Here is a 27,456-nt window from a genome sequence, read left to right on the forward strand (position 1 = left end):
TTTCTCACAGATACCAGTCTGCATTAGGATGAGTAGAGGAATGGATGGATGGTTAGATAGATGAGTGGAAGGGATGATGGGGGTGTGTATTGTGTTGGGGTCTCAGCTGGCACTGTTTCTCAGCGTGTAGCTGTAAATTAGCCTTGACCAATGAGGTGTTACTCTACAATCTGGACATGTCCATCTGCACGCTGTCTCACAACACTCTGTCACATATCACTGGAGCTTTTCTGCTGAAAACTATTATGTTTTCAGCACACTTAGGTGAGTGCCAATCACAGGACATTTTATTCCAGTCTCCAGTAAGCAACATTACTCTTGATATGCTTTCCTAAGTTTAAGGCTTAGTTTTAATGCATGGTTTTGATTCTCTGTAAATTAAATGCTGCATCACGCATGTTTTTTTGTCAGCTGTGCATGATGTAAAGATGACTTAATGTTTAAACTCTGAATATGCACTGTCAATGATGTCAGTTTGAACGTTTGAGAAAGCCAATGGATTATTTTCAAACTGCAATCTGTTTTTAAACTGTTCTTTAAAAAAGTATTGCAGATCTAAAGCTAAAATTAACATACAATTTTGAATTAAAGCAGTACATTTAATGGTAGAATTTTTAATACAGGGTTAAAGGGATACTTCACTTTTTCTGAAAATACACTCATTTTATAACTCCCCCAGAGTTAAACAGTTGAGTTTTACCGTTTTCCAATGTATTCAGCCAATTTTCTGATATTTAGAAGAATGTCAGTAACCAGACAGTTTCTGGTCTCATTGACTTCCATAGTATTTTTTTCCTACTATGGAAGTCAATGAGACCAGAAAACTGTCTGGTTACTGTTATTCTTCTAAATATCAGAAAATCGGCTGAATGGATTCAAAAATGGTAAAACTCAACTGTTTAACTCGAACTGAGTTGAAATGAGCCTATTTCCCAAAAAAAGTGGAGTATCCCTTTAAGGCTCCATAACAAACCCTATTAAGAAAGTTTGGGGAATATATATGTGCGGTTCTGTCTTGCAAGCACTGTAAAACTTCATAGCCAGTGTAAATACAGTCATCCATGGTCACATTGCTGAAGGGTCTAATTTGGTCAAATTAATTTACTCCCTCAAATGAAATCCTTTCATGGATTTTTAGTTTGAATCGCATTTTCATCGCCTGTCATGGTTTTTCATTAGTTCATTGATTATCTGTCACCTGTTTCTTTTCAGTTCATTATCTTGTATGTATTTATTGCCCCCAGTTTTTTGCCTAGTGGCCTTTTCACCTCTTCAAAAAATTGAAGATTTTTTTTCTTCAATAATTCAATGGACCGGTCAATTATTCAGTGTATACCTCAAGTCACCACACCTTAAGACATTGTTCAGATGATCTTTTTCAAGGCATTTGTCGGGTTTTTGTCCTGTTAGACTAATTTCTTACACATCTAATCCCATGCTTCTGTTGCTAAGTCCAAAACGCCATTTTAGAGCTAGTAATGGAGACTTGAGCCATTGATAGCAGACTCTACTAATAGCGAATGTGCAAGTTTATCTGCTCCAAGAACAGCGCCATTATTACCTCGCTAGTGACAAATTTCATGTAGCTTTAAGTTGCTAAACTGTTTTACTGATCAAATATTAGTTTGTATGTGCGTTTTGAGTGGGAGAGAGGGCGGGAGAAAGAGAGTATGTGATGTCCGTACATAATGAAATGTGATTTTGTGGCAAAAAACATGGAAATAATTTGTCGTTTTTATCCTGCTGTTTACTATATTTATTAGCTGGATCAGTGTCGCTGTGTTTTGGCTCTAAAATAATTATAAAATAATTTGGCGAAACTGGTCAAGACCTGCACATCTTAGAGAACATTTATCAACCAATAAGAGTCAAGCATTCCACAGTCCCGCAGTATAATAAACGTTTATGCTGCTAAAGATCCGTCATCTCGCCTTGCCTCGACATAATCTCGACATAAAGAAGCTGGAACTCACATGTTAGTGTTGGCAGTGGAGGTTAGCCACTCTCCAGCTAAGCCAATGATGTCTAGACCTGAAGACAACTGGTTAAAAAACCTTGGGTGACCTGCAGGGAAAGAGAGACTATATGATACTGATGCTTGTTTTTACTAGTCAACAGGATTGAAAGAGCGTGTCACCTGTCCGGACTCCGTATTTGAGCGTGTCCCTGCAGTCCACCAAGATCTGCTCCAGGCTCTCGGGCTGATCACACAGCTCTAAGTTGAAGCCCTCCATGCCCTCCAGCAGCTGGTGTGGATGATGGAAGTCCAGCACTTTTGTGGATCTGTCGAAGGTCTTCCGCACATAGTTAGTGAGGATCTCCACCACCTCCAACAGGAACTGCATGGTGTACTCCTCTCCATTTTTAGCAGGAAGCAGATCTGTGAGCAATTTTGTTACACAGTTTTATCAGTCAAAATGCTGTTATATACACAAATGTTGGTTTACAGTGTATTTATGGTTTAATAATAACAAACTACAATAGGGTTAGGGTTTAGTTTAGGGTTAGTTGCATGTAATTATCCATAATCTATTACTGTTGTAACTATATGAAACAAGACAATAAAATAAAGTGTAACCCAAATGTTTTTGTTTTATCATCATATGTAATTATATGTTATTGTTTGTTATGTGTAATATGTCATTTATATATATATATTTGTTGTATTATGAGTGCAAAGCAGAATATTTTAAATGAAAATAATGTTACATAGATGTCATAAAGGTAATTCATGCAAAGCATTTACATAAATGTAAATCATGGTGACATTTTTGTCAAATCTTGTGGCAGAAAGGAATAAATACACTGTCAACAAACTCTCTAAACAGATCAAGTTTAAGAAGGAAAAATCTACTCAATCTACAACTATGAGAACAACAACTTGTGAATTTACTTAAAGTAACACTTTCTGCTTTTAAACAATGGAATTTCATTTATTAACCTTTTTTCATTTATTCTAAAACAAATATTACTTATTATAATATTATATCCTATTACGATATATTATATTAAATAACCCACTTTATTTAATATAAAAATGATTTAATATAAAAATGCTCTTCTAAATATAAAGTATCCAAATGCAAATTCTATTTCCTTTATTTTTATACTATGAACAGTTCTGGAATAACCAGAAAATAGTTATATTAAAAAGCAAATAAGAAACAGAATTTTTGAGTTCATTGTGGTGAATATAGCCCACGCTATCTCAGTGGGTTCAGTTTTAAAAAGCGAGGGTTTGTAAGCTTCAGGTTGCCTATTAAATGTATGAGGATTCTGCAGAAAAAAAAAATATATACATTTATTTGTCGGCTTGATAATTGACAATATTTGTCAAACCATAGGCAAAATGATTGTGCGATCGTCACATATGAGAAAATATTGGCATTTTTGAACTCTTTTTTTTATATTACTGCATTGTAGCCTACTGCCCGTTACTGTTTCTTCTCTCCGATGGTGTGGATATAAAGTTTAGTCTCTCACCTCTTGCGTACAGATTGGAGAAGTCAGTCTCTGTGCGCCTGAAGCCAGACTCGCGCGCGTTGTCCCGTGTTAAAATACTCCTGGGCTGCTGATCGTTAAAAAACCCGACAATTCGGCTCTTGTCCTCAACATTATTGTTCTTCTGCAAAAATCCTACATTATTACACACAGAGGAAGACTGACATGAGCGACCTCCGTTCCCAAACATTTCAGCAAATAATTGAACACAAATGAATGTTTGAACGTCTCTTCGAGATCGGAGCAGTTGGGGTGTATGTCCGAATCATGAGTATTTATGGCACGGGTTATCAAGGGGGAGGTCACCACAGTGATGACATCAGTGTAACAGTGATTTAGATGCCCAATGAACCTTCATCAATTCATCATCATCATTACAGAGAAGCAGAAATGAGCGCAGACTAACTGATGATGTCAGGGACCACCGCAGCTTATAAATGCGAAAACAAATAAAAATGATTTTACCTATGTATTGTTTAGGCTTTAACATGCTACTTTAGCTAAAATACAAACAAAATAAAATTTAAGATCTCATCACATTGCATTAATTATAGCCTAGCCTAGAGGAATTCGATTTATCATAACATCAGATTATGTCTTGAACAACGTAGCGCTTTCCATCCGCATGAACGACACGTGAGACCGGGTTGACGACACCGCAGATTGTTTCATTCTGTCTTCTGCTGCAGTTTCCTCGTTGTCCTCCTCATCTTCATCATCTTCTTCATCTCAATATGGGATCATTCAAGCAGTGCTTATGAACACACGGCGGTGAGAGCGACGTGAAAGCAGGCTATGCCAAATCAACATATGGTAAATAGCGTAATATTTCATTTAAATCGTTTTTCAGATAGGATGAAATTGAATCCCATGTTATTGTAATTTTATAGGAAGTGTTATTTATATGTAGGCCTACATTTTCCATTCGTCTGTAATGAAACACAACCATAAACCGATTTAGCACGACTAATTCATGGACGACCATTTCTTTTGAAAGCATAGGCTACGTTATCTCGGCAAAACAGAGGCTTGACGAATTGCCGTTTAATAGATTTCCATTGAGAATAAATTCTCTTGGGACACTGATTTAGGCTCACCTCTTAACTCACCTCTTAAAACAATCGCAAAAAAAAAAGAGAGAGAAAAGCTTTTCTTTAACCTTTTCGAATGGATTTTCTCTTTTAATCATGTGGTTATGTTTAAGCAAATTCTCTAATTCGTGATGTTTTTTATTTAGTCTGCAGAGCATCTTCGGTCTCATCATTATCATGAAAACAAATCTCGGATGACCAGCATGAGTCACACACTCACCCCTTTAAATTTGGCTTTAAAAGAAAACGCGTTTACAGGCTTCTGCTCCATTCATGCTATAATTGAGGTAATAAAAGGTGCATGCTGTTGACTGTCACATGGGTGACAGAGCCGAAACCACCAAAGGGGGGCACTATGACACGTCTGCTCATTAAGCAATCAATAGCTATAAAGACATAATCCATATAGCCTAATGCAATAGTTTAGGTGGTAACTGGCACAGTATTTCAAGCCTATACGAAACCCAAACACGTCCATGCTAGTCACTGATTTGTAAAAGAAAAAAAAAATGTTTTCAACTTACCGCATATCTTCATTCCAAGTTTCCTTGTACATCCATGAGCGACTCCACTCCAGTCATAGTCTGCGGGGAGAAAACGGCGGGTAAGTAGGCTAATCTCGCAAAATAAAGCGATAGCTAATATATCAACAGAAATTAAAGCCATCTTCGTAAATTTACCCAAGCGGTAAATGCGCCATCCTTTATCCTACTAATATGAAATTAATGTGGGCAGCTACACAGAATTTATCAGGCCAGATCAGGACAAGAGCCTTCATCTGGACCCGCCCCGCCCCTGCGGCCCAAACCCTGAGTTCAGCCCCATTTACCGGCTCATTATCTCTGTCGGACCAGACAGCGGTCTCCCTCTCCCGTCACATCAGCCTCCTCACAATGGCCAAATTCACCTCAGAAGCATTACAACGTTTTCAACTGCAATTTTGATGTAATAATTGCCACTGGTATAAAAGTGGCTGGCATGTAGGCTAGAATAAAAAATATTATTTTAAATCTGATGAAATTCTTGATGAAATGCCTACAATTAAAACAAAAATGGCCGATATATTTTAAACATTTTATAAACATTTTATTTTGAAAAGTCTGACAGACTTAAACATTTCAAGTTCAAGAGTATAATTCTATTGTAGAGATAATTATTCGGTTTTGAAAATGATAAAAAAAATATAAATAAATAAATAAATAAATAAATAAATATGTGAGATCAAATATACTTTATTATTAAAATAGCTTTGAAAAGTCCGTCTGACATTTTTCTTTTTAAGTGGCCATTTTTATGTTTTAAGGCATTTCAATAACTGACTAGGAATAACCATTTCATGGTTATTAAATTTCCGAACCTATAGCATAGGACTTAGAGGCTCATTTACCATAGCCTAGCCTACACGAAGTCACAATATGCCGTGATTTTTGATTGTGAAGAGCTTCTGTTCGTGTCATGAGGAAAGTAATGAACAGAGTGCGCCTCCGCCATCACACTGAAGCGAGCAGCGACACATTCGTGCTGATGTACTCTGCCCACAATTACAGATGCACTTCATAGAATTAGCCTACACACTACTGACGACAGACTCGCTCCTTTTTTTCCTTTTAGACCGAGATGACAATAATATAATTCAACACTGACGCTATAGTATTGTCCTGATGATAATCATAGCCTAATAATAAGTAATTTTAATTATAAATCATTTTAAATAATACATTTAAATAGCCTAATATAATAATAATAATAATAATAATAATAATAATATTGCATGACAGCAATAGGCTACCTGTTCTAGAAAGGCAAAAATGTATTTAAAACGGATAATGATAGACAAGAGTTGTGTTCTCTAATTGCTGTGAGCAGGTGTGTTTACTGTTTAAAGGCCATCAGCAGTGCTGACAGCAGCATCAGCCTGTCTGTCTGCCCGACTGCCTGTCTGACTGTATGTCTGACTGTCTGTTTGTCAGTCTGACTGTATGTCTTTCTGCCTGTCTGTCTGTCTACCTGTCTGTCTGTCTGTCTGTCTGTCTACCTTCCAGTCTGTCTGTCTGTCTGTCGACCTTTCTGTCTGCACTCTAAAAAATGCTGGGTTGTTTTAACCCAATTTTGGGTAAAATATGGACAAACCCAGCCAATTGGGTTAAAAATATAATTTAAAAATGAAACCCAATGGCTGGGTTTGTCCATATTTTACCCAAAATTGGGTTAAAACAACCCTAGAGTGTGTCTGTCTACCTTCCTGTCTGTCTGTCTACCTTCCTGTCTGTCTGTCTGTCTACCTTTCTGTCTGTCTGTTTGTCTGTCTACCTTTCTGTCTGACTGTCTGTCTGTCGGTCTGACTGTCTGTCTGTCCGACTGCCTGTCTGACTGTCTGTTTGTCAGTCTGACTGTATGTCTTTCTGCCTGTCTGTCTGTCTACCTGTCTGTCTACCTTCCAGTCTGTCTGTCTGTCTGTATACCTTCCTGTCTGTCTGTCTGTCTGTCTGTCTACCTTCCTGTCTGTCTGTCTGTCTGTCTACCTTTCTGTCTGTTTGTCTGTCTACCTTTCTGTCTGTCTGACTGTCTGTCTGTCGGTCTGACTGTATGTTTGTCTGCCTGTATGTCTGTCTGTCTGCCTGTCGGTCTGACTGTATGTCTGTCTTTCTGTCTGTCTGTCGGTCTGACTTTATGTCCGTCTGTCTGTCTGACTGTGTGTATGTCTGTCTTGCCTGTCCGACTGTCTGTCTGTCTGACTGCCTGTCTGTCTACCTTTCTGTCTGTCCGCCTTTCTGTCTGACTGTCTGTCTGTCTGTCTGACTGTCTGCCTGACTGACCGTATGTCTACCTGTCTGCCTGTCTGTCTGTCTGTCTGACTGTCTGTGTGTCGGTCTGACTGTCTGTATGTCTTCCTGTCTGACTGTCTGCCTGTGTGTCTGTCGGTCTGATTGCCTGTCGGTCTGTCTGCCTGCCTGTCTGTCTGTCTGTCTGCCAGTCTGTATGTCTGTCTGTCTGCTGGCGCGGGAGGTCCGACGCTCAATGCTGCACTGATTTGTTGGTCCTGACGCGTAGTGAATAGCGCCGTTTACCCACCTCACCGACAAGATTAATGACGTTGGCCACAAAGCAAATAGCCGGAGTGAAATAGCGGTTTAAGGTGATGGACCTACTTGAGGATGGTGGCCGTAAATCTGTCGAGTTAGGATCCGGATCGCCGCCAGAGGAGGAAGAGGAGGGTGCCGACGTAGCCATCACCCCAAGTGTTCAAGTCCTCAATCACTTTCAGAGAAACTGCTCCTGTTTCAGCAGACAACACAAGTCAAGACTCTATAGGGAGATTCGGCAGGAATTCAGCAACACCTGCAGAAGCGATGCTTCTTTACATCATTATTACATTCAAGCAGATTCTTCATCTCATAGCCTGAAAGAAAGCGTCGTTATGGTGGTTTCATGTAGCCTGTCTGTGGCACTTTATTTTTTCTTGAACATTTCAAACACTCTTCTTTGGGTTTTAACAATAGCAGAAGTTCTCCTGGAAATATATAAGAGCGATAATGATAGCGATAGAACCCTAACAAAGACACATTTCAGCATGAGGGATTCTTTAAAATGAAACTATTAAAATCGTTGAACCCTGAATGAATCCTTTTTTTTTTTTGTACAGTCTACACACACAGGTTACCGAGCAGCGAGCACTAAATTATTTTTTTAAGCTCTAACTTATAAGCCAAGAACAAACAAACCTGTGATAATAATGTTTTGTTTGTTTTACACACTGTAAAAAATATTTTGGTTTAACTTAAAAAAATGAAGTAACCAGGTTGCCTTAAAATTTTAACTTTATTGAAATTAAAAAATTAAGTTATTACAATGAAGGAGATTGACTTAATCACCAGAAACTAAAAATATTATGTTATCTGAACTACATCAATTATTTAAGTTGATTTGACAAAAGAAAAAAATGTTGTGATTACAAATCATGAAAAAATATTTGTTTACAGTGCAAAGAATGCTTCTCAAATAAAAGTTCTATATTGGAATAATGTGGTTCCACAAAGAACCTTCAACATCCATGAAACCTTTCCATTCCATAAAAGGTTCTTTAGTCTGCCTTAAATAACCTTAAGAGCATTCGCGCTTGCAACACCAAAGTCATGGTTCGATTTCCAAACCAAAATGGTTATTCTTTATAATCACTGCAAACTGTGGAACGGTATGCCAAATCATTTTAAGACATCTGCATTGAAATAAACCCTGTGAACTGAAAGTTTCTTTCTCAGAAATGGATTTGGCTCATCATCATGCCAATAATAGGAATCACACATTGTCATGATTAATAGCACAAACACGTAAGCATTGATTAAGAAATGGTGCACATTGATTTCTCAATTCAGATGACGTATGGATGATTGAAATTGATGACTGTTGCAAGATTAATAGAAACCTGATTTTATGTCCTTCTCCAATATAGATTCCCATTATGGGGTTCAAATAGGCAATATATATTTTCCAGAGAACTCCCCAGACATAATGTACAGTTTTACCGATTGAAGGCACTGAGATTTATGTGAAGCACCTGTTAGATGTGCAATTCACGGTTTTACTTTGACATGACCAACAGAAACATCTGAAAGTAAAGGAGCCGCTTACCTGGTGAAGGAGAATCGCAACAGTGTCCAAAATCTCAGTGCTCGCGCCTCACACACTCCTCAGAGTCAGCCGAAACCCTCACTGACGGATCGCGATGACCTTTCCGAGGCTGCTGCTGCTGCTGCTGTGCTGTGTGTGCGCAGACTCACGGCTGGTGATCCTCGAACCTGCCTCTGAAACACGCGTTACGACAGCTCTGCCGCGCGTTCCCGCAGGACTTTGCGCTTAAATGCGAACGCAAGTCACGAACAAACACTTTTTCATGTCGAACACAACAGCCACACACAACCCAACACAACACAAGCCTGTTCAGAGGACTCCGTGTCGTTCTGACCTTGAACGATCAAGGACGACAGTGTTTGCAGATGTTTCTTTCAGCACCTGTTTTTGGACTGGTTGTTAATGAATATCCATAGATAGCCTACTTTAGCATTGAGCTTGGAGGTTTATATGTTTATGGGACAAGCCGTCCTCTTAACCTTGAAAAGACAAGCGCATGTCGAAGTTTTAGTTCTGAATGTTGGCAACGAAATGAAATGCTTTACAGACTGATGTTGATGAGGGATTCCACATGGTGGCAGCAAGCGTTCAATTAATGGAGTTCAACTCCCGCGGTTCACTCACACTCACATGCATTTCACAGTTTTTTATTTCCACCAAGGAACCTGATTAGATTTCATTAAGCATCATATGTGATTTGCGCGTATCACATATGATGCTTAATGAAATCTAACTAGCAATGCATCGAAACCCGATCATGTTGCATGCGAGTGTTTGTGCAGGTTTCAGAAGCTGGACAGCTCCTTCTTTACGTCACTCACATCTGCACAGGACTCCAACAAACACACATATTTATAAACATCCATGTCTTCAGTGGTTCCTCAACTCAAGGGACCCTCTTCAATGAAGAATCAGTTTCCGTCGAACTTTGGCTTGCTTACTCCTCCGAAAACCACACAGTGTTTCGGGTTCAACAGGACCAAAGAAATATAGCCTATTTAAACATCCTTTCCTGATAAGACAAACACTTATTGGTCATTTTAAAACCTTATCTTTTAACAGCGCAGCTGTGTTTGCTATCAAACATTTTTCCGTAGAATGTAAACACTGGCGTCATTACAAAATGGCGTCATTACAACATTTTAATATTGTTTGTTTTGATTTTGCAGGTCTATGTGATTAAACGATATTTCGAGAGAGAGAGAGAGAGAGAGAGAGAGAGAGAGAGAGGGAGAGAGAGAGAGAGAGAGAGAGAGAGAGAGAGAGAGAGAGAGAGAGAGAGAGAGAGAGAGAGAGAGAGAGAGAGAGAGATCATACTTAGCGCTGCCTAAAGACGCCACAAGTCGCCGCAAGATGGCGCTGGTATATTAATAGCTGTCCGCAAAGCTCAGTCATCATTGGCACCGGATTCTTATGTCAGCATTTATATTTAAAAAAAAAAAAAAACCCTGAGACACACTAAGTATGTATCAAGCTAAAACCATCCATCCATCAAACAAATAAAAAACAAATATGCTATTTTAAGTTATGTTTTAAAAGTTTAAGACATTTTTCCTCAATGTGCTCAAATGGGAAGTAATGATAATGATAACCCCAGCAGTAATGGCAGTGTACAGATTTCATAGCATGTTCAGTTATGTTCACTGAAAAATTAAAAACATATATATAAAGAGGTGAAAAATTTGAATATTATGCAAAAGTTCATTTTCAACTTGAAAGGTGAAACTGATATAGCCTACTAAATAGACATTTCAAGCCTTTATTTGTTATCATTTTGATGATTATGGCTTACAACTTATGAAACCCCAAATTGAAAACTAGAATATTGTGAAAAGGTTGTCATAGCTGTAAGCCATAATCACCAAAATGATAACAAATAAATGTTTGAAATATCTCACTTTGCATGCAATGAGTCTATATAATATATTTGTTTCACAGTTAAGTTGAATTAGCAATTGAGTTTTAGTAAAATTGAGTTTTACCTGTTTATGTATTGCAGTTTTATCTGTTTATGTATTATCTTTATATATATATATATATATATATATATATATATAAAGATATATGTGTGTATATATTTTTTTATCTGTCTAATATCAGTTTATTAAGTTTATTAATTTATCAGACGAAATTTATCAGACAAACTTTTTTTCAGACAAACATCTGTTCATTGAAAAAAAATATATACATTTTTTTCAATGAACAGATGACTCATTTTTCTCACAGCACTGCACACTGCCTAACATATTGTTACTGTTTTAAAGCACAACTACACTATCGTGAATGGGTGCTGCTTAGCTAAAATGTTTTTTTTTTTTTAAGATTTGTTAATTTAATATTTCATATGTAGTAACCATTTTAGAAATGCAATAAGGCCGTCAAGTCACAATAAAGCCCAAGATCTCATATCTCAGTGCTTTACAGAATGCGTTGCTTTGAAGAAAAGAAAAAGAAAGTAAAAGAAAAAAGCATGGGACATTGAGTTAGATGTAGAAATGCATTAATCTCGTGACGCAAAGTGTCACTCCAGTCCGTTCTCAAGACGTAAGTGATGCTCTTACACACCCCAGACAACCTTTGATGCTCAGCTAGACCTGGGTGTATTCTTTATTTATTTATTTCCCCCCCACATTTAATACTCTAAAATAAACAAGCACATGTTAGATGTGAAGTATGCATGCTTAAGTATGTGTGTCTAAATGGCTGATTCTGCCAGACTCTCAACAGACTCACATCAAAGGAAGATCAGAGTGTGGCATTCAGATCAGGTCACGCTGAGGCTTAAACACACACTCCCTGCAGCAAACACACATGTGCTGTTGTGATAGCCTGACCATATCTCCCTCTCTTCTGCCCCGTGGGAACGGCACCCGGTGCAGATCCTTCAGGTTTTCCCTTCATAATGGGACATTTTCCATCTTTTGAGTCATTATTCGTTCTGTAGCATGACACGTCAAAACAGAACCGACACATCCACTAAAGCACTTTACATGTTATTTTGTGAATTAAGCCCAATTGAAACACATGGACCCTTTTCACATTTCTCAGAAGCGGAAGTCGTCAAAGCTTTGTAAACTTCTAAAGCAATGAAAAAGAGATGACAGCAATTAAAAAAAAAAAAATTCTGTTTGCTATATTTCCATGACTTTCCGAAAGACAGATTGATTGTGTTGGTCAGAAGAGAGAAAGATGTCAAATTTCTCATCACTCCCTCAGTCGGTGTATTAGAAACATCACAGCAGTGTTTTATTCATTTTTCTGTCGTTTACTCAAGGTAATACACTGTAAAAAATAAATGCGCTTTATCTAATCAAAAAAATTGTGGCAACAGATTACAAGCAATATTATTAATTCAATTTAACAAATTAGAATTGAGTAATAATTAATCAAATTAATTCCTAAAAAGTTAACCATTTAAAAAGAGTAAAACGTACCAAAAAAAAAAAAAATGTTTTGTCACCGTTTGGTCACACCATTATGTCACCATTATGGTGATCAGTGTTTGTTTTAGGTTTGTTTTAAATAACACAGTCTCATCCCAAGAAGTCATATAACTGACGTCTTGGGACGTCTTTTGACCATACGTCAACATCCGCCTTTTTAGGGTACCCTCAAACGTCGGTTACCTGACGATCCCGGGCCGTCATACAACTGACGCTTTACCTTTAACGTCGGTTAGGTTTAGGGTTAGGTTTAGGTCTGGGGTAGGGTTAGGATCTAACCGACGTTTAAGGGTACCCTAAAAAGGCGGATGTTGACGTATGGTCACAAGACGTCCCAAGACGTCAGTTATATGACTTCTTGGGATGAGACTCCTTCAGTGATTCTGCTTGTTAACACCAGGTGTCTTCAATGCAATTTAAAATTCTTAATTAATTAAGAAAAAAAGTTCTTAATTAATCTTTGACGTTTGTCTGTTATTCAGATATTTTAGATTAATTGTTTGGTGTAAACTTTACTCATTTTAAATGGTCAACTTTTAAGGAATAATTTAATTAATAATATTGTTTGTAATCTGTTGCCACAATTTTATTGATTAGACAAAGCATATTCATTTTTACAGTGTACAACACAATATATAGTGTATTAAAGAAAAAGTTTATTACTTTACTAGATTTGCAATGTTGATTACTGTGTAAAAAATGCATCATCACCGGAAAGGGTCCATTATAAATACTCTGCTTTCTTTTGTCTTATATTTTTTTAAGTTTCATCTTTGTGTGAATTTAGTTACAACATGATTAATGACCATTATAACCAAATACAGTCATTTCTATGCGTTTTCAAGGGATGGTTCACCCAGAAGTGAAAAGTCTGCCATCTTTCACTCAACCACAAGTTGTTTCAAACCCGTATGAATATCTTTCTTCTGCTGATTTGAAGAAAATGTGTACAGTTGGACCCCATTGACTTCCATACAATACACTAATCTTAAAAATGATGTGTTGGATTTACTTAAAATATATATGCACCATTTTTGCATCATACTTTTTAAGTAATCCCAACTTGGAATAATTTTACTTAAAATTAACAAGAAAATCTTTGTTATATGTACTTAATTATTTGAGTTCACGCAACATTCTTTACTTAAAAATGTATGCATCACATTACATATATTTTTAAGTAAAGAATGTCACGTGAACTAAAATATTTAAGTTTATTTTATGTAAAATTATTCCAAGTTAAAAATTTACTTAATTAAATGATTACGGATTACTTAAAAAGTATGACGCAAAAATGGTGCATATATCTTTTAAGTAAATCCAACACAGTGCAGGCCATGTGAGATCAAAACAAATCTTAGTTCTGTTTACTTAACATTTAAGCTCATTTATATATAAAAATAAGACAATTAAATCAGTTGAACCAACCATTTTAACTTGTTTTAGATCTTCAGCTTACATGTCTTAAAATAAATTAAACATGCAAATCACACACAATAAAGCATTTCACTTTATTATTTATTTTTTTACCCAAAACTTTTAAATTGCATCTTAAAATATATTAAAATAGAAAATAGTTGTTAAAATAATAATAATAATAGTCACAATATTACAGTTTTTTCTTGGATCAAAGAAATGAAGGCTTGGTGGGCAGAAGATATATAGGCCTATATATTTATTTTTTTTCAAAAATCAATAAAAAACAATTAAATGTAACAAATTAGTCCATTATTAAATGCCTATAAATATAAAAATTAGTCTATTAATATCTATTAATTTAAACAAAACAGAAGTTAATTAATGACTTTTGTCCAGAGGTTTTGAACGAATCTCTTCAAAAACATTTTAACAGTAACTACTGGAAAACAGTAAAGATCTACAATCTTTATTTGAAGCTAAACTTTTGTTTAAAGGGTATTACTTATTTTGATAATAATTTTGAAGGTTTAATTTACTGAATTGTCGCTGTCATTTAGGAATAATATTGTGCTAGAATCAAGATTGCCATTATTTAATGATAAATTGTGCACACGGAGCTGTAGGCAATGTGTTTTTGAATGTAATATTTATGTTAACGTTACCAAAAGTAGGCTAACCTATAGATAGATAATATGGGAATTTGTAAATATGCAAGGTACATTTGTTTTATCTAAAAACAACTCGCTAATAAATAGGCCTATAATCTAGGCTATCCGTGGGGGAGAAAGCGCCGTCGGAATTGGTCACCGAACGCGTCAAACACGTCGCGTCTAGTTAGATGCTTGAATCTTCCGCAGCCCGCTCAAGTTCAAATTTTTCTACCGAGGAAGACGTTCGCGGCAAACGAGTCACCCAATTCGCGACGCCCGGCGCGAATGATGCGTCTTCGCGTCTTTGCATTGACTATGAATGTAATCTGCTATCGCAAATAAATAAATTCACGTTCTGTGTGAACACACCATTAATGCATAAGCCAACATCATGGTCATATATTTTGAAAAAACACAATATACTCTTCAAATACTCGCGTGCAAAACACTTATTTCATTCATTAACATGTAGACTACAAACGTTTACATTCGTAAGTAACACGTTTCTAATTGTTGATGCAAAATTTGTAGCAATTCTGAAATTCAGTTAAAAGTAAATTTCTTGACCAAAAATGCAATAAATGATCATGTGTAGGCCTAAGTACAAAAAATAAGCTTACCTCTTCTCAACGTCTTCACATGTGCTGTGAAATAAAATGGCTTCATTTTTGTCTGGATAGGCATCACGGGAAATTGCATATCACGTGGCTCATATAGTACTTAAAATGATATGCTAGATTTACTTAATTTTGACGCAAGTTGACATGCCTTATGTATTTTTCATTTTATTTATACATACATTTAAGTGCACCTAGTAACTTGTGTTTTTGTGTTATACACACTATATATGTTAAGTAAACGTTGAAAAGTTATGAATACTTAATTTTTTATGTTTGATCCAATTACTTTTATAAGTAATATGGTTGTTCGGCCAACGAATCGTTTTTTAGAGTGGGAAATGGGTCCATCAACTGTTTAGTTACCCATATTTTTCCATTCTGTTCTGTTCATTTCCTACATTTAATACTCTAAAGTAAACATGATTGAACCGAATTTTCATTTTTGGGGGAAGGCCTAACTTATTTAACTAACTAACAATTTCTGTGTCACTCTGGAAAGAAAGTGCTACAAGCATGAATGTCTGAATCATTTGTCCTCTTGTTTTGCATGTAACAACAACAATTAGCATTTTCGTGTTGACAAATATAAGTATTCGTTATAATAGAAGAACAAAAAAAATGAAAATTTTAAGTAGCCTACAATCAACTTGGAGTCATTTCAACTTAAAATACATAAAAAACTGACTTAAAGAAAACAAAGAGTTGAATCTTATAAAACACAAGTTGAAAATAGCTTATTTTTCTAGATTTAATTTTTTTTTTTTTTCTTCTTTACATAATTTAGAATGCGGTTGTAAAAATATTTAGCTCAATCGTGTTTATGTACGAAGATCCAGAAAATAATTTTTCTCAGACACAAGATTTTTCTGATAACATAGAGACAAAATGTATTAAAACGCTTTTTATAAGTAGTACTGTGAGTTTGGAAACTATGTCTTTCATGGAAATTATTATGAAAACATAATAATAAAAATACTAATAATTTCCCCCCCCCCTCAGAATAAAGAAATACATGTGAGGAACACGTCACAAAACTCAAACACAATCTTCACCAATAATCAGTGTATGTCCTCAATAAGAAAGTGGCTTTATAAATTGTGTGTTTAATAAACAAAAATAGGTGGGATATTAAAACCTTTAACAATTTATGCAGAACTGTAACAATTACATTTACAAATCAAATCATTAAAGCAGCATGGCGCTCATATTTTCACTTCTAAAGCTGAAGAGACAACTGTCGAACACATCTGAGTTATAGCTAGATCCTCTAACCACAAGTGGGCAAACATTAAAGAAGCGTTTAGTGGTTTGTGCCAGGCTTTTACCAACAGAGGTGCTGTAAGCAAACACATGCTCTTTCTAGTTGCCAAATATCATTAATAAACGCTTCCTTCATTCCAATCTGACTTAGCAATGCTGGTTTTAGACGTCGCCGTTTTGCAGAGGCATGAAACATAAATTAAATTGTACGAAAAACCTAACTTAAAGGGACAGTTCACTTTGAAATTATTTTTTGGTATGTTTTAGCTTAGGGCATCCAAGATGTAGGTGTCTTTGTTTCTGCAGTAGTTTCAATTTTGATGTTTTTAGGTCAAACCGTTCTTGTCTGTCAGTCATATAATGGAGGTCTATGGTCACCACCTCAAAGAGCATGCACAGAGAAGTCCAAATTAAACATGATTTAATGACTCGTAAATGTAAGTACACATTGATGGCCTAAGACATGAAACGAGCGGTTTGTGTGAGAAAACCAACAGTGTTTATATCGTTTTTACCTCTTGTTACCACAGCCACGTCCAAGTGATCTGAGGGCGAGGGCGCTTTGTGGTAACAAAGGGTAAAAACAATATAAATACTGTTCGTTTTCTCACACAAACCGCTCGTTTCGTGTCTTAGGCTATCAATGTGTACTTACATTTACGAGTCATTAAATCATGTTTAATTTGGACTTCTCTGTGCATGCTCTTTGAGGTGGTGACCATAGACCTCCATTATATGACTGACAGACAAGAACGGTTTGACCTAAAAATATCACCTACATCTTGGATGTCCTTGAGGTAAGCTAAAACATACCAAAAATTAATTTCAAAGTGAACTATCCCTTTAATAACCAAATGTTTCCTTTTTCTTTTGCAAATGTTTGTGGGCTTTCTATGTCTTTCTCCATGCAAAATTGTCAGTACAATTCAGACAAATAATGAATTATTACCATCATTCTCCTTCTATTTAGAGTTAGACAGACATAAACCATCTAGTAAAAATCAAAATGTATTGAGGTTAAAATGGAGTTGATTTGACATTAAAACAGCAGTGAAAACATCTGCACTGAAATTTGATTTGCTATGGCAGTGCATCTGAATATGTTGTATCTACATGGAGCAGATTTGTGTTCTGTTTTATAATTAATACCATAGATGCTATTAAGTGAACTTGCCATACAGTTCGTCACGTAATCTTTCCATTGATGCGATTCTGAGATTTCGATGCACTTCAAGAGCATTTCTGTGATAGCCCGAGGGCTTGTGCTTATATATTTTACATATCAAACACTGACAGCATCTGCAAAATGCTCACGAGTGACACGGAAAACAGAAAAATACAGCGGACGTCAGTTAGTGTTTGCTTTATTGTCATTTTCGCTAACTTAAAATCAAAATGGCGTCCTTTGAACTCTACGTACCCTAATGAATGATGAATCTCACAGTGCTTGATTCTCGATCACAGACGAGTTTCACCGTTTCTCTGTTAGGCGTTTCACACACACTCACACATATAAAACTTAGACATCCATTTAATTAGCATTTTTCCTCTTCAAAAAATAAATCTATGCTTAATAACAACTCCACCTCACCGTCTTGTTTCGATGGCATGTACAAGACATTTTCTTTATTTTCACACATTTTTGGAAGTTTAACAGATGGTTTTTAATAGCATGCTAAGACACCCCACAAGGAGCGAAAAACTGACACTTTCATTCAACAAAAGCTATCGATATATTTACAGGATAAAGAAATCTTCCACCGAAGACAGAGATCTTAACACAAGTTAAAACTTGTTAATGTTTTGAGTAGCTCAGGACACGTTATCCTTTAGGAACGACTTGAAAATTATATTTACAAGTCCGAGAAAGAAAAAGAAAAGACGACTCCCAGTCTAAGCAACCTTTTTTAATGAAAAAATAAAAGCTTCTTTTTCAGGATCCTGAAGATTATATTGCACTAGTCTACGTTCATCCGAGTCAACTACACGGGTCTCAGGTCTTCTCGTTTCACGTAATCAGTCTTTTCGTGACTTTTGCTCTTCTTGTTCTGGTGCGTCTTCACGTGCTTGGCCAAATGGTCGCTCCTCATAAACCTCTTGCAGCAGTCCGGACACACGAAGCGCTTCTCCCCCGTGTGAGTCCTCAGGTGCCTCTGCAACTCGTCCGATCTGGTGAAACTCTTCCCGCAGAAGAGCCAGTTACACACGAAGGGTCTCTCTCCCGAGTGCCAGCGCAGGTGCGCCTTCAGGTGGGACGTTTTCCCGTACACTTTCCCGCATCCGGGGATGTGACAGATGTGCTGCTTCTTTTTCCCGGGCTCGTCGCTGGAGCTGGACGACTGACAGTTGGGACACCGGCATCTCCGGCAGCGGCGGGCCGTGGCCAGGGGGGATTTGGTGTGGAGGAGAGCTGCGATCTGGGTCTGGTACTGGGCAAAGTCCGTGTGTCCCAACACCAAACCCCTCTGGATCGGGAAGCGGTGGGGACCGAGGGGCGACGGGTGGCTGACGTGGTTTCCCTGCTGAAGGCTCCACCACGGTATATCCTCGCCCGGGTTCGGAGAGAGCTGTCTCGGCTGCTGATGGACCAGGCCCGAGTGTCCCGGGACGAAACCGGGAATGGAGGGTGGGATGGGGGCCGGCGCCGCGTAGGTGACGGCGGGAACGTAAGTCGGCGGACAGCTCGACTGCAACGACTGCATCGAGCACGGCAGCATCTTGACCGGAGAGAAATCATACGGATACGCGGGATCGGCCGGGGGGGTTAACGGGAGCTCGTGGTGGGAGGCGTAGGAGCCCTGCAGGTGAGATTTGGAGGATAGTCCGAAAGAGGTGTTGCCGGAAAGCGTGGACTGGGGATTCGCCTCGTTACTCCACGGGTGGAAAATCCGTGACGGCGACCCGAGGGTCGTGTCGTAGGGAACTTGAATAAAGTCCGTGGTGTGGGCGGATCCGTGATGGTGACCGATACGGTTGCACGTCGCCGCTAAAAGTGCCAGAGGAGAATGTTTGTTGTTTTCCGGCGAGGAGTTTGGCGTGCGATCCTGGATAGTGAGAAAGAGTCATGTTTAAATATTTACACACTTTTTTTTTTTGCACACACGCTTTGCTCAATGATTCCAACAAAATTCTCATGCCAAATGCTACTTTATTTCACAGGATTTATCAAGGAATTGACTTACAGATACAATTTCAAAAAGAGCCAACAAAACTATTATGGACAGACATTTCATTTCAATTTGCATAACTTTAGCTGCATTGGTGAATGTTTCGAATCGATTTCAAGTCACCATTTGACTCAGTATAAAGTTCACACATGGTTTGGCAATACATTTATTAATGGCTAAAGTAGTTACACTTACAATGAGTTTGACTTGTTGGCTTGCTGCAAAACTACCCAGCGGGCAATTGATGTCAAATAGACATCAAATTGACGTCAAACGTAGTCATCAAAGAATTGGTCAAAAATGCAAATCAGATGTCAAAACTTGACATTTAATTGACGTTTTGGCGTTTATTTGATTTGCATTTTTGACCAATTCTTTGATGACTATGTTTGACGTCAATTGCCATATGCTTATATCATCTATTTCAGCATGGGTTTAAACCTCATATTTTCAGATTTTAACCACTGAAAGAACTTGATGTATAATCTGACTTTAAAATATGCTTTGAAGCATCTTAATCAAATCTTGTCTTATATTTGACGTCAAATTGACATTAACGTAAACATGCAATGACAGTCAGTTATTATACGATTAAAAAAAATAGATGAATAAATTATCTGCGAAATTTGACATCGCCATACACTGTAAACAATTAAAAAAATAAACACACAACCCACTAAATTGAAGTTTAATATCATTAAAAATGAAAGAGTTAAACAACAGTAGCAAGTTTATTGCACTTTTTGTACGACTGAATTTAATTAGAGATGATTAAAATCGAGCTATAACTTCTGTAAAGTACAGTAAGAACTGTTAAATCGAACTCAAAACTCTATTTAATTAATTTATACGGATGCTAACTAATTAAATGGATGGAAAAGGGCATTCCTATAATTCTTATGTGCACTCGTTTGAATAATAAAGTAATAACGTCTCGTTATCCGCAGTAGGCTACTTTGCGTAGTTCAGAGACACTCAAATAAGTCAAATAAGCCTCGTTTCTCCGCGTTACACGAGCGACGCGCGTCGCGCTTTACGAGCGACATTTTCAACGATATCTGAAAGTTTTGACGAACCTGCAGAAATGCCTGTAGTGTGTCGTTCCTCAGCACGGCCACAGCTGCCATGGCAACACTTCCTCGAGTTCCTCAAGCTTCTCGATTTAAAGCAGCCAATTTCAAATCTCCAAAATAAAAAAGACTCGAGCGTGTGTAGTGCGTGTCGTGCGCGGTGGCGTCGCGTCCTCTCCTCCAGCTATCCCTGGACTATCTGAGGGAGTGAAGGATCACTTCTTTGGATTTGATAAGGACTTTGGTGGGCCGCCAGCCAGTCAGGAGTGAGATTTATGACTTTGAAGTTCGCCGCTGCCCAATCATCAAAGAAGAGCGGCTCTTTGAGAGGGGGAAGCAAATCCTCTGAATCCACACAAAGCTCCTATGGTGTGTTTGTTGGTCTGGATAAAAGGGCTGATTATTAGTGGGGGATGGGACGGGTGGGGATAAAGGCGGGACAATTAATGAAGTAATCACTATGTGGGAAATGTATATACACAAATAATTGGATTTCCTTGATCAAAGACCCCCTCGCCGCCTGGAGACCCCCGCTATTGGATGCCGGAGTCACCCGATCCCCCTCTCTGTAATTAAGGATTTGTTGTGCGACAATGCGACTGTGTGTTATCTCCAGAGATCTCGCGCGGGCTTATGAGATAACTTCAAGAGGAAGGAAGGAACCATTTGACTCACTAGAAAGTTCACACATAGTTTAACATTTAATTTACGATTAATGGCTAAATTAGTTACACTTACAACGAGTCGGACTCCACACATCACAGTGAACATGCCAGTCGGACTCCACACATCACAGTGAACATGCCAGTCGGACTCCACACATCACAGTGAACATGCCATATCAGTCAGTGATTATACACACAATGTAGCAATAGCGTGTTTCAAATAAACTCTAGTGATTTAGCAATTAGAAATTGCAAGTTGCATGTGACTGTGAATATACAATTTGCTCACACTTCCAATTCTATCAACTGCGACTTTGCCTCACTAAACTCATAATTGCTGCTTAAAAAATGCTGGGTTGTTTTAACTCAATTTTGGGTAAAATATGAACAAACCCAATTGTTGGATTAAAAATGCTATTTATAGATTTAACCCAACAGCTGGGTTTGACCATATTTGACCCAAAGTTGGGTTAAAACAACCCAGCATTTATTTATAGTGTATAGTTAAGGAAAGTTGTAGTTAATAGTTAAGTACTGTTTAAATAGTTTGGATTAAGAGATGTGAAATACGGTTATGCAGAATAAGGCATTAATATGTGCTTTATACACTCTAAAAAAATGCTGGGTTGTTTTAACCCAAATTTGGGTCAAATATGGAAAAACCCAGCCGTTGGTTTACATTTTTAAATGACATTTTTAACCACACGTTCGGGTTTGTCCATATTTGACCCAAAATTGGGTTAAACCAACTCAGCACAGTGTACGTACTAATAAATTCTAGTAATATGATGTTAGCAATAGCATTAAACTTAACTGTTACCTAACATTTTAATTGAATTACAAATAACACCAACATGAAATATGTGGTAACACTTTACAATAAGGTTTCATTAGTTAACGTTAGTGCATAATAATGAACTGTACTTCTAGCATTTATTAATATTTGTCAATGTTCATTTCAAAATTTACTGATACATTATTAGTATCAAAAGTTGTATATAACATTAGATAATGCACTGTGAAGTTACACGAACAAACAATAAACGCTGGATTTGTAATTGTTAATAAATAAGAACAAATACAGTAACAAATGTTGCTGATGGTTATGTTAGTTAATACACTCACTAATGTTAACAAATGAAACCTTATTGCAAAGTGTTACCAAATATGTCTATGTCGAATATGTCAAATATTTTCCCACAGAGGTTTTTTAACACATAATAAAAAATAAGACTAGGTTTGTCAACAGAACGGCTCTCGAATCACATGCGCTGATTGATTGTGACGACGGAACAAAAAGAACAAGCGCTTGTTTATTGTTCTCATAGTTGAAAAGACAAATGATTTAGTAAAGAAGAGTCCCACAACACCGTGTGCAATTCAACGTCGACCCATCAAGGTGTGGAGATGACACGGTGATGATGATGATGATGTCTTAGTTGTGTGATTTGCAGGCTGGCGAGAGGAGGAGATCCAGTCTTTGAGAAAGTCTGAACATTTTCCAGTTCTCCTCCCTCCTCTCCGCCCCGAACCAGTCAAGCTTTCACTGCAACCCAGTCTCCGACTCCGACACGTGACGCCTCCACAAATATTACAGGAATCCAGCATCGTGAATGAGCGCTCACATTAAAAATTGCTTCAAAGTTTGGTATAAGTTTTGCAGGCGAGTAAACTGTCATATTAGCGAGTGCAGCTTCGAATGCGAGCAGTAGACTAAATAAAAAACAAGACAAGCAAACTCCCACAGAGAGATGCCTCTAATCTATGACTTTTTAAACTGTCCCTTTCCAGCAGTTTGGAGTGCTTGATGTTGATCAGCTCTTTTGATGGGATTAAGGTTTCTCACATCGTGACGGGGGGAAGGAGGGGGAATCCCACAGAGGGGAGGTCTCAGTTTTCCTGAAGTCCTCAGAGAATCGCAAGGGGACACAATTCTGTTTATTCTTCTAAACAGTCACTAAATATCTCTCTTTTCGTCCACACAGGTTAATAACGACCCCATTTTGTCAAACTTAAAGAGATGGTTCACTTTTTAAATGAATTTTTGATATGTTTTAGCTTACCTCAAGGGGGTGTCTTTGTTTCCACAGTAGTTTCAATTTTGATAATTTTAGGTCAAACCGTTCTTGTCTGTCAGTCATATAATGGAGGTCTATGGTCACCACCTCAAAGAGCATGCACAGAGAAGTCCAAATTAAACACGATTTAATGACTCGTAAATGTAAGGACACATTGATGGCCTAAGACACGAAACGAGCGGTTTGTGTGAGAAAACGAGCAGTATTTATATCGTTTTTACCTCTTGTAACCACAGCCACGTCCAAGTTATCTGAGGGTGTGGGCAACAAGGGGTGAAAACGATATAAATACTGTTCATTTTCTCACACAAACCGCTCGTTTCGTGTCTTAGGCCATCAATGTGTACTTACATTTATGAGTCATTAAATCATGTTTAATTTGGACTTCTCTGTGCATGCTCTTTGAGGTGGTGACCATAGACCTCCATTATATGACTGACAGACAAGAACGGTTTGACCTCAAAATATCAAAATTGAAACTACTGTGGAAACAAAGACATCTACATATTGGATGCCCTTGAGGTAAGCTAAAACATATCAAAAATTAATTTCAAAGTGAACTGTCCCTTTAATTCAGGTTATACAAGGAGTTTTAAAAGTAGCAGAACACGATATATGACAAAAGTGCAAACTTGATTTTGTTGACTTTATTTCTCAGACAAATTAGGATACAAAACAGCTGGTGAGATTGAATGTGAATGTTCAACCCAAGTGTGAACTGTACTGTATAGCTGGAATGAATCTATTACCAAAAAAGGGAGTTTTATATCAACACAAGAATGAGTGATGCAGAGAACAAGGATGGTGCTTTATGGTCAGGCGCTCATAAACACCTCAGACCAAACCGTCTTAAAAAAATAAATAAATAAAAGCAGCACAGTGAGTCAGCCATCGCTCGTCTAATCATGTTGTTTGGCAACAAATTATTGTAAATATTAACAGTCCGGCAGGCTGCCTTTGAGAGTCCTTATTTAATTAACCATAATGTGTATGTTTTTTTATTCTAAGAAAACTGATAAATAGCACGTTTGCCTTTCATAATAAATACGCAAATCCAAATACTGAGAAAATAATGCATACATAAATAATCGCTCCTCATTATTTTATATGTACAGCACATTTCGTAGCAAAACACTGGAAAAGGCAATCTGTAAAAGAAGAAAGAAAGAGGGTTGTTTTAGCAGTTACATAAAACATAAATGCACGCATTTAATCCTGTAAAGCTTGATATTAAATAATAGTGCAATAAATCTAATTTTATCAAATTGAATAGCTTATTGAACCTTTATACAATATATATAATGTTTGCACATGTATTTGTTGTGGAGCATTATATTTCCAAACAGATTAAAAATATGCAATTTGGTGAAGTTATATGGCCAAAACCAAATATGAAGTTCAGATAACATATACAGTAATATATAATATTATATATATATATATATAATGATTTGTAATCACATTTTTTCTTTTGTCAAATCAACTTAGATAACTTATGTAGTTCAGATAACATAATATTTTTAGTTTCTAGTGATTAAATTAATCTCCTTCATTGTAATAACTCAATTTTTCCATTTCAATGAACTTAAAATGTTAAGGCAACCAGGTTACTTCATTTTTAAAGTTAAACCAACAATATTTTTTTACATTGTATATATATACATATTGCTCACAGTTAAAGTCGTTATTTTTGTTGTTTTTTTGCGCACAAAAGTGTTCTCGTCGTTTGATAAACTTAAGATTGAGCCCCTGTAGTCACTTGGACTATTTTAACGATGTCTTTAATGACTTTTCGGGGACAGCAAGAGCCAGTCCCTCAAGAAGCCCACGGACTGTATGCAGGAGCGATCTTAATATCTTAAATATCTTAATTTGTGTTCCGAAGATGAACAAAGCTCTTACGGGGTTGGAACAACATGAGGGTGAGTAAATACTGACAGAATTTTCATTTTTGGGTGAACTAACCCTTTAATTTTAGTTAACAAATGAAACCTTATCGTAAGTGTTACCAGTTATTCTTTGATTCTGTGATAAAAATGTGAAAGGGGAGACATATAGAATTATGCTTTACGGTCTTTTACTTGATAAAAATATGTAGAAAATTGTGTGCAGCAGGTTTTTTCAGCCACGTTTTTATCATGTTAATAACTTAGTGACCAAAGAAACAGTAGGCTTTAAAGGGTTAATGGGAGATCTTAATCAAATCACATGCAAATATTGTCCAATATCAGGAGTTCTCTGGTGACACACAACTTTAAGTGATGTCTTTCGGTCAAGATCACGGCGCTCTCTGATAAAACTGTCAACAGTTCACGTGTAGGTCTTCCTCGGACAGGTCTAGCTTTTCATGTTCTTTGGACAGACAGCAGAAGAAAATAAGGGGAAAAGTCTAAAAAAAAAAGAAAAAAAAAAAAAGAAAAAAGGGTCTCCACATCTGTCTCGCACACAAGAGCAGGAGAGATGGAAAGGCAGAGAAACGCTCGGGGCTACCGGGTACGAGAGCCTCTGTAATGGTGTCTCGTATGAGAAAACATCTGTGAATTTCCTCAGTGATCTACAACAAAGTCCAACTCAGAGTAGTCACTCAGCGGCCCTTTGAAGTTTCTCCCTGACAGAAAGCTGCCATTGTGTTCTGCCCACGACGCGGTGTAGCCTGACTCTGCTCTTGCTAATTTCCAACATTTTCCCCTGAAACCTGATACTGTTGCCTGCGCTCGGGCTGCGCGTTTAAAAGGAGCGCTGCGCTGAACGGGCCTCGGGTCAGGAGATGAGGGAGAGGTCGTCCCTTAACCAGCCGCTCGCCGCTGTGTGTGGCAACGCAACTCTGACCCGCTCGGTTCCCGCGGTAATTGTCGGGGTCACGTCTGGCTTCCTCGAGCGGCATCAGAGGTTTCGGATTATACGGAGGGGCTGAACATATAGTTCATGGATATTTACTAATTTTAGATTCAGTCCGACGGGGTTTGAAGTTCCGTGCAGATGTTTGTCCTTGGGACAATTGCGGCTCTTTTTGTTTGCCGAATTAATCAAACGCTTCAGTTTGAGTGCAGAGAGCGAGATAAATAGGTCTCAGATTTCACTAAACTCATATCAACAAATCATTTTGTAGGCAAATTAATATTCAACAATGGTAGCCCAAATGGAATTAGAGGTACAGTACATTGTTGTCTGAGGTCAACTTATGACGTTTGCTTGGTTTTTACATTAAAAAAAACCCATCAAAATGAATAAGTAATAGGCTATTTTCTACCCTAGTTTTGAGTCTAGTTCAAAAACGCTCGGTTTTTATGGGCGTCTCGTACTGCAGACTTGGAAGTCAACGCCCACGGCTGTGAGTGGATAACAGTTTTGCATATTATAATGAGTTTCACTCTGGTTTGTCATCACGAGGTAGGAATCTATGTTATTTAGCTATGTGTGTAATGATGAATCAGTGGGCGGGGCTAAACCGGACGTGTTGAAGTAGGCGTTGATCTTCTTCTGCGGGGGTGGTGTTTTATCCTCTTCAAGCGTGCCGCACAAGCCCTCAAAAGTGAAGCCAAAACGTCTCGATCGCCCCCCTGTGACCGGTCCTAGTATAGCTCATAAATCCCGCCTCCCCATGTTATTCAATGGGACGCGAGACCAACTAAACAATTAAATTACACTTCACATATCCTTTTTCCAAAGATAGTTTCTGTCATTTACTGTAGTTTCTATCACGTTGATGTAATTTCAAGTGTTCGTTTTTAAAATAAGTTTGTTTTTAGTTAGTTATGTGATGATAAAAACGGTGCTGTGACATCATGATTGACAGCTGTGATTGACAGGTTCTCTGTGCGAGGTAGTCACTGAAGCACCAGCGGACTTTTTCCATAATGTTG

At 37.5% G+C, this 27,456-nt stretch overlaps 3 protein-coding genes across 4 annotated transcripts in view; all 3 read right to left on the minus strand.

The window, feature by feature from the left end:
• Positions 1-9,852, minus strand: part of gad1a (glutamate decarboxylase 1a) — a 28,614-nt gene extending 18,762 nt beyond the window's left edge. The window contains exons 1-6 of one of the 2 annotated variants that reach the window (XM_039647202.2): positions 9,222-9,852; positions 7,742-7,868; positions 5,117-5,176; positions 3,484-3,636; positions 2,138-2,380; positions 1,974-2,064 (exon numbers count right to left, since the gene is read on the minus strand). In XM_039647202.2, the coding sequence (XP_039503136.2) occupies positions 1,974-2,064; positions 2,138-2,380; positions 3,484-3,636; positions 5,117-5,176; positions 7,742-7,823 (629 nt within the window). In that variant the 5' untranslated portion in view covers positions 7,824-7,868; positions 9,222-9,852. Of the gene's footprint in view, positions 1-1,973; positions 2,065-2,137; positions 2,381-3,483; positions 3,637-5,116; positions 5,177-7,741; positions 7,869-9,221 lie in introns of those variants that run through there. The other variant, XM_089132994.1, reaches the window with a different exon arrangement.
• Positions 9,853-17,379: 7,527 nt separating this feature from the next.
• Positions 17,380-21,240, minus strand: sp5a (Sp5 transcription factor a). Its single transcript, XM_039647292.2, has 2 exons — positions 20,857-21,240; positions 17,380-19,657 (listed from the first exon to the last, which is right to left on the minus strand). Exons 1-2 carry the CDS (start codon positions 20,905-20,907, stop codon positions 18,596-18,598), a joined length of 1,113 nt encoding a protein of 370 aa, XP_039503226.1. The 5' UTR covers positions 20,908-21,240; the 3' UTR covers positions 17,380-18,595.
• A 3,048-nt stretch (positions 21,241-24,288) lies between these two features.
• The window catches only part of myo3b (myosin IIIB), a 212,167-nt gene continuing 208,999 nt past the window's right edge, over positions 24,289-27,456 (minus strand). Inside the window, exon 38 of the mRNA XM_089132995.1 lies at positions 24,289-24,741. The gene's annotated coding sequence lies outside the window, so the exon portion shown is untranslated. The remainder of the gene's footprint in view (positions 24,742-27,456) is intronic.

This window comes from Pimephales promelas, chromosome 7, assembly GCF_988280905.1.
Source record: "Pimephales promelas chromosome 7, fPimPro1.hap1.1, whole genome shotgun sequence".
In the NCBI taxonomy this organism is placed as follows: domain Eukaryota; kingdom Metazoa; phylum Chordata; class Actinopteri; order Cypriniformes; family Leuciscidae; genus Pimephales; species Pimephales promelas.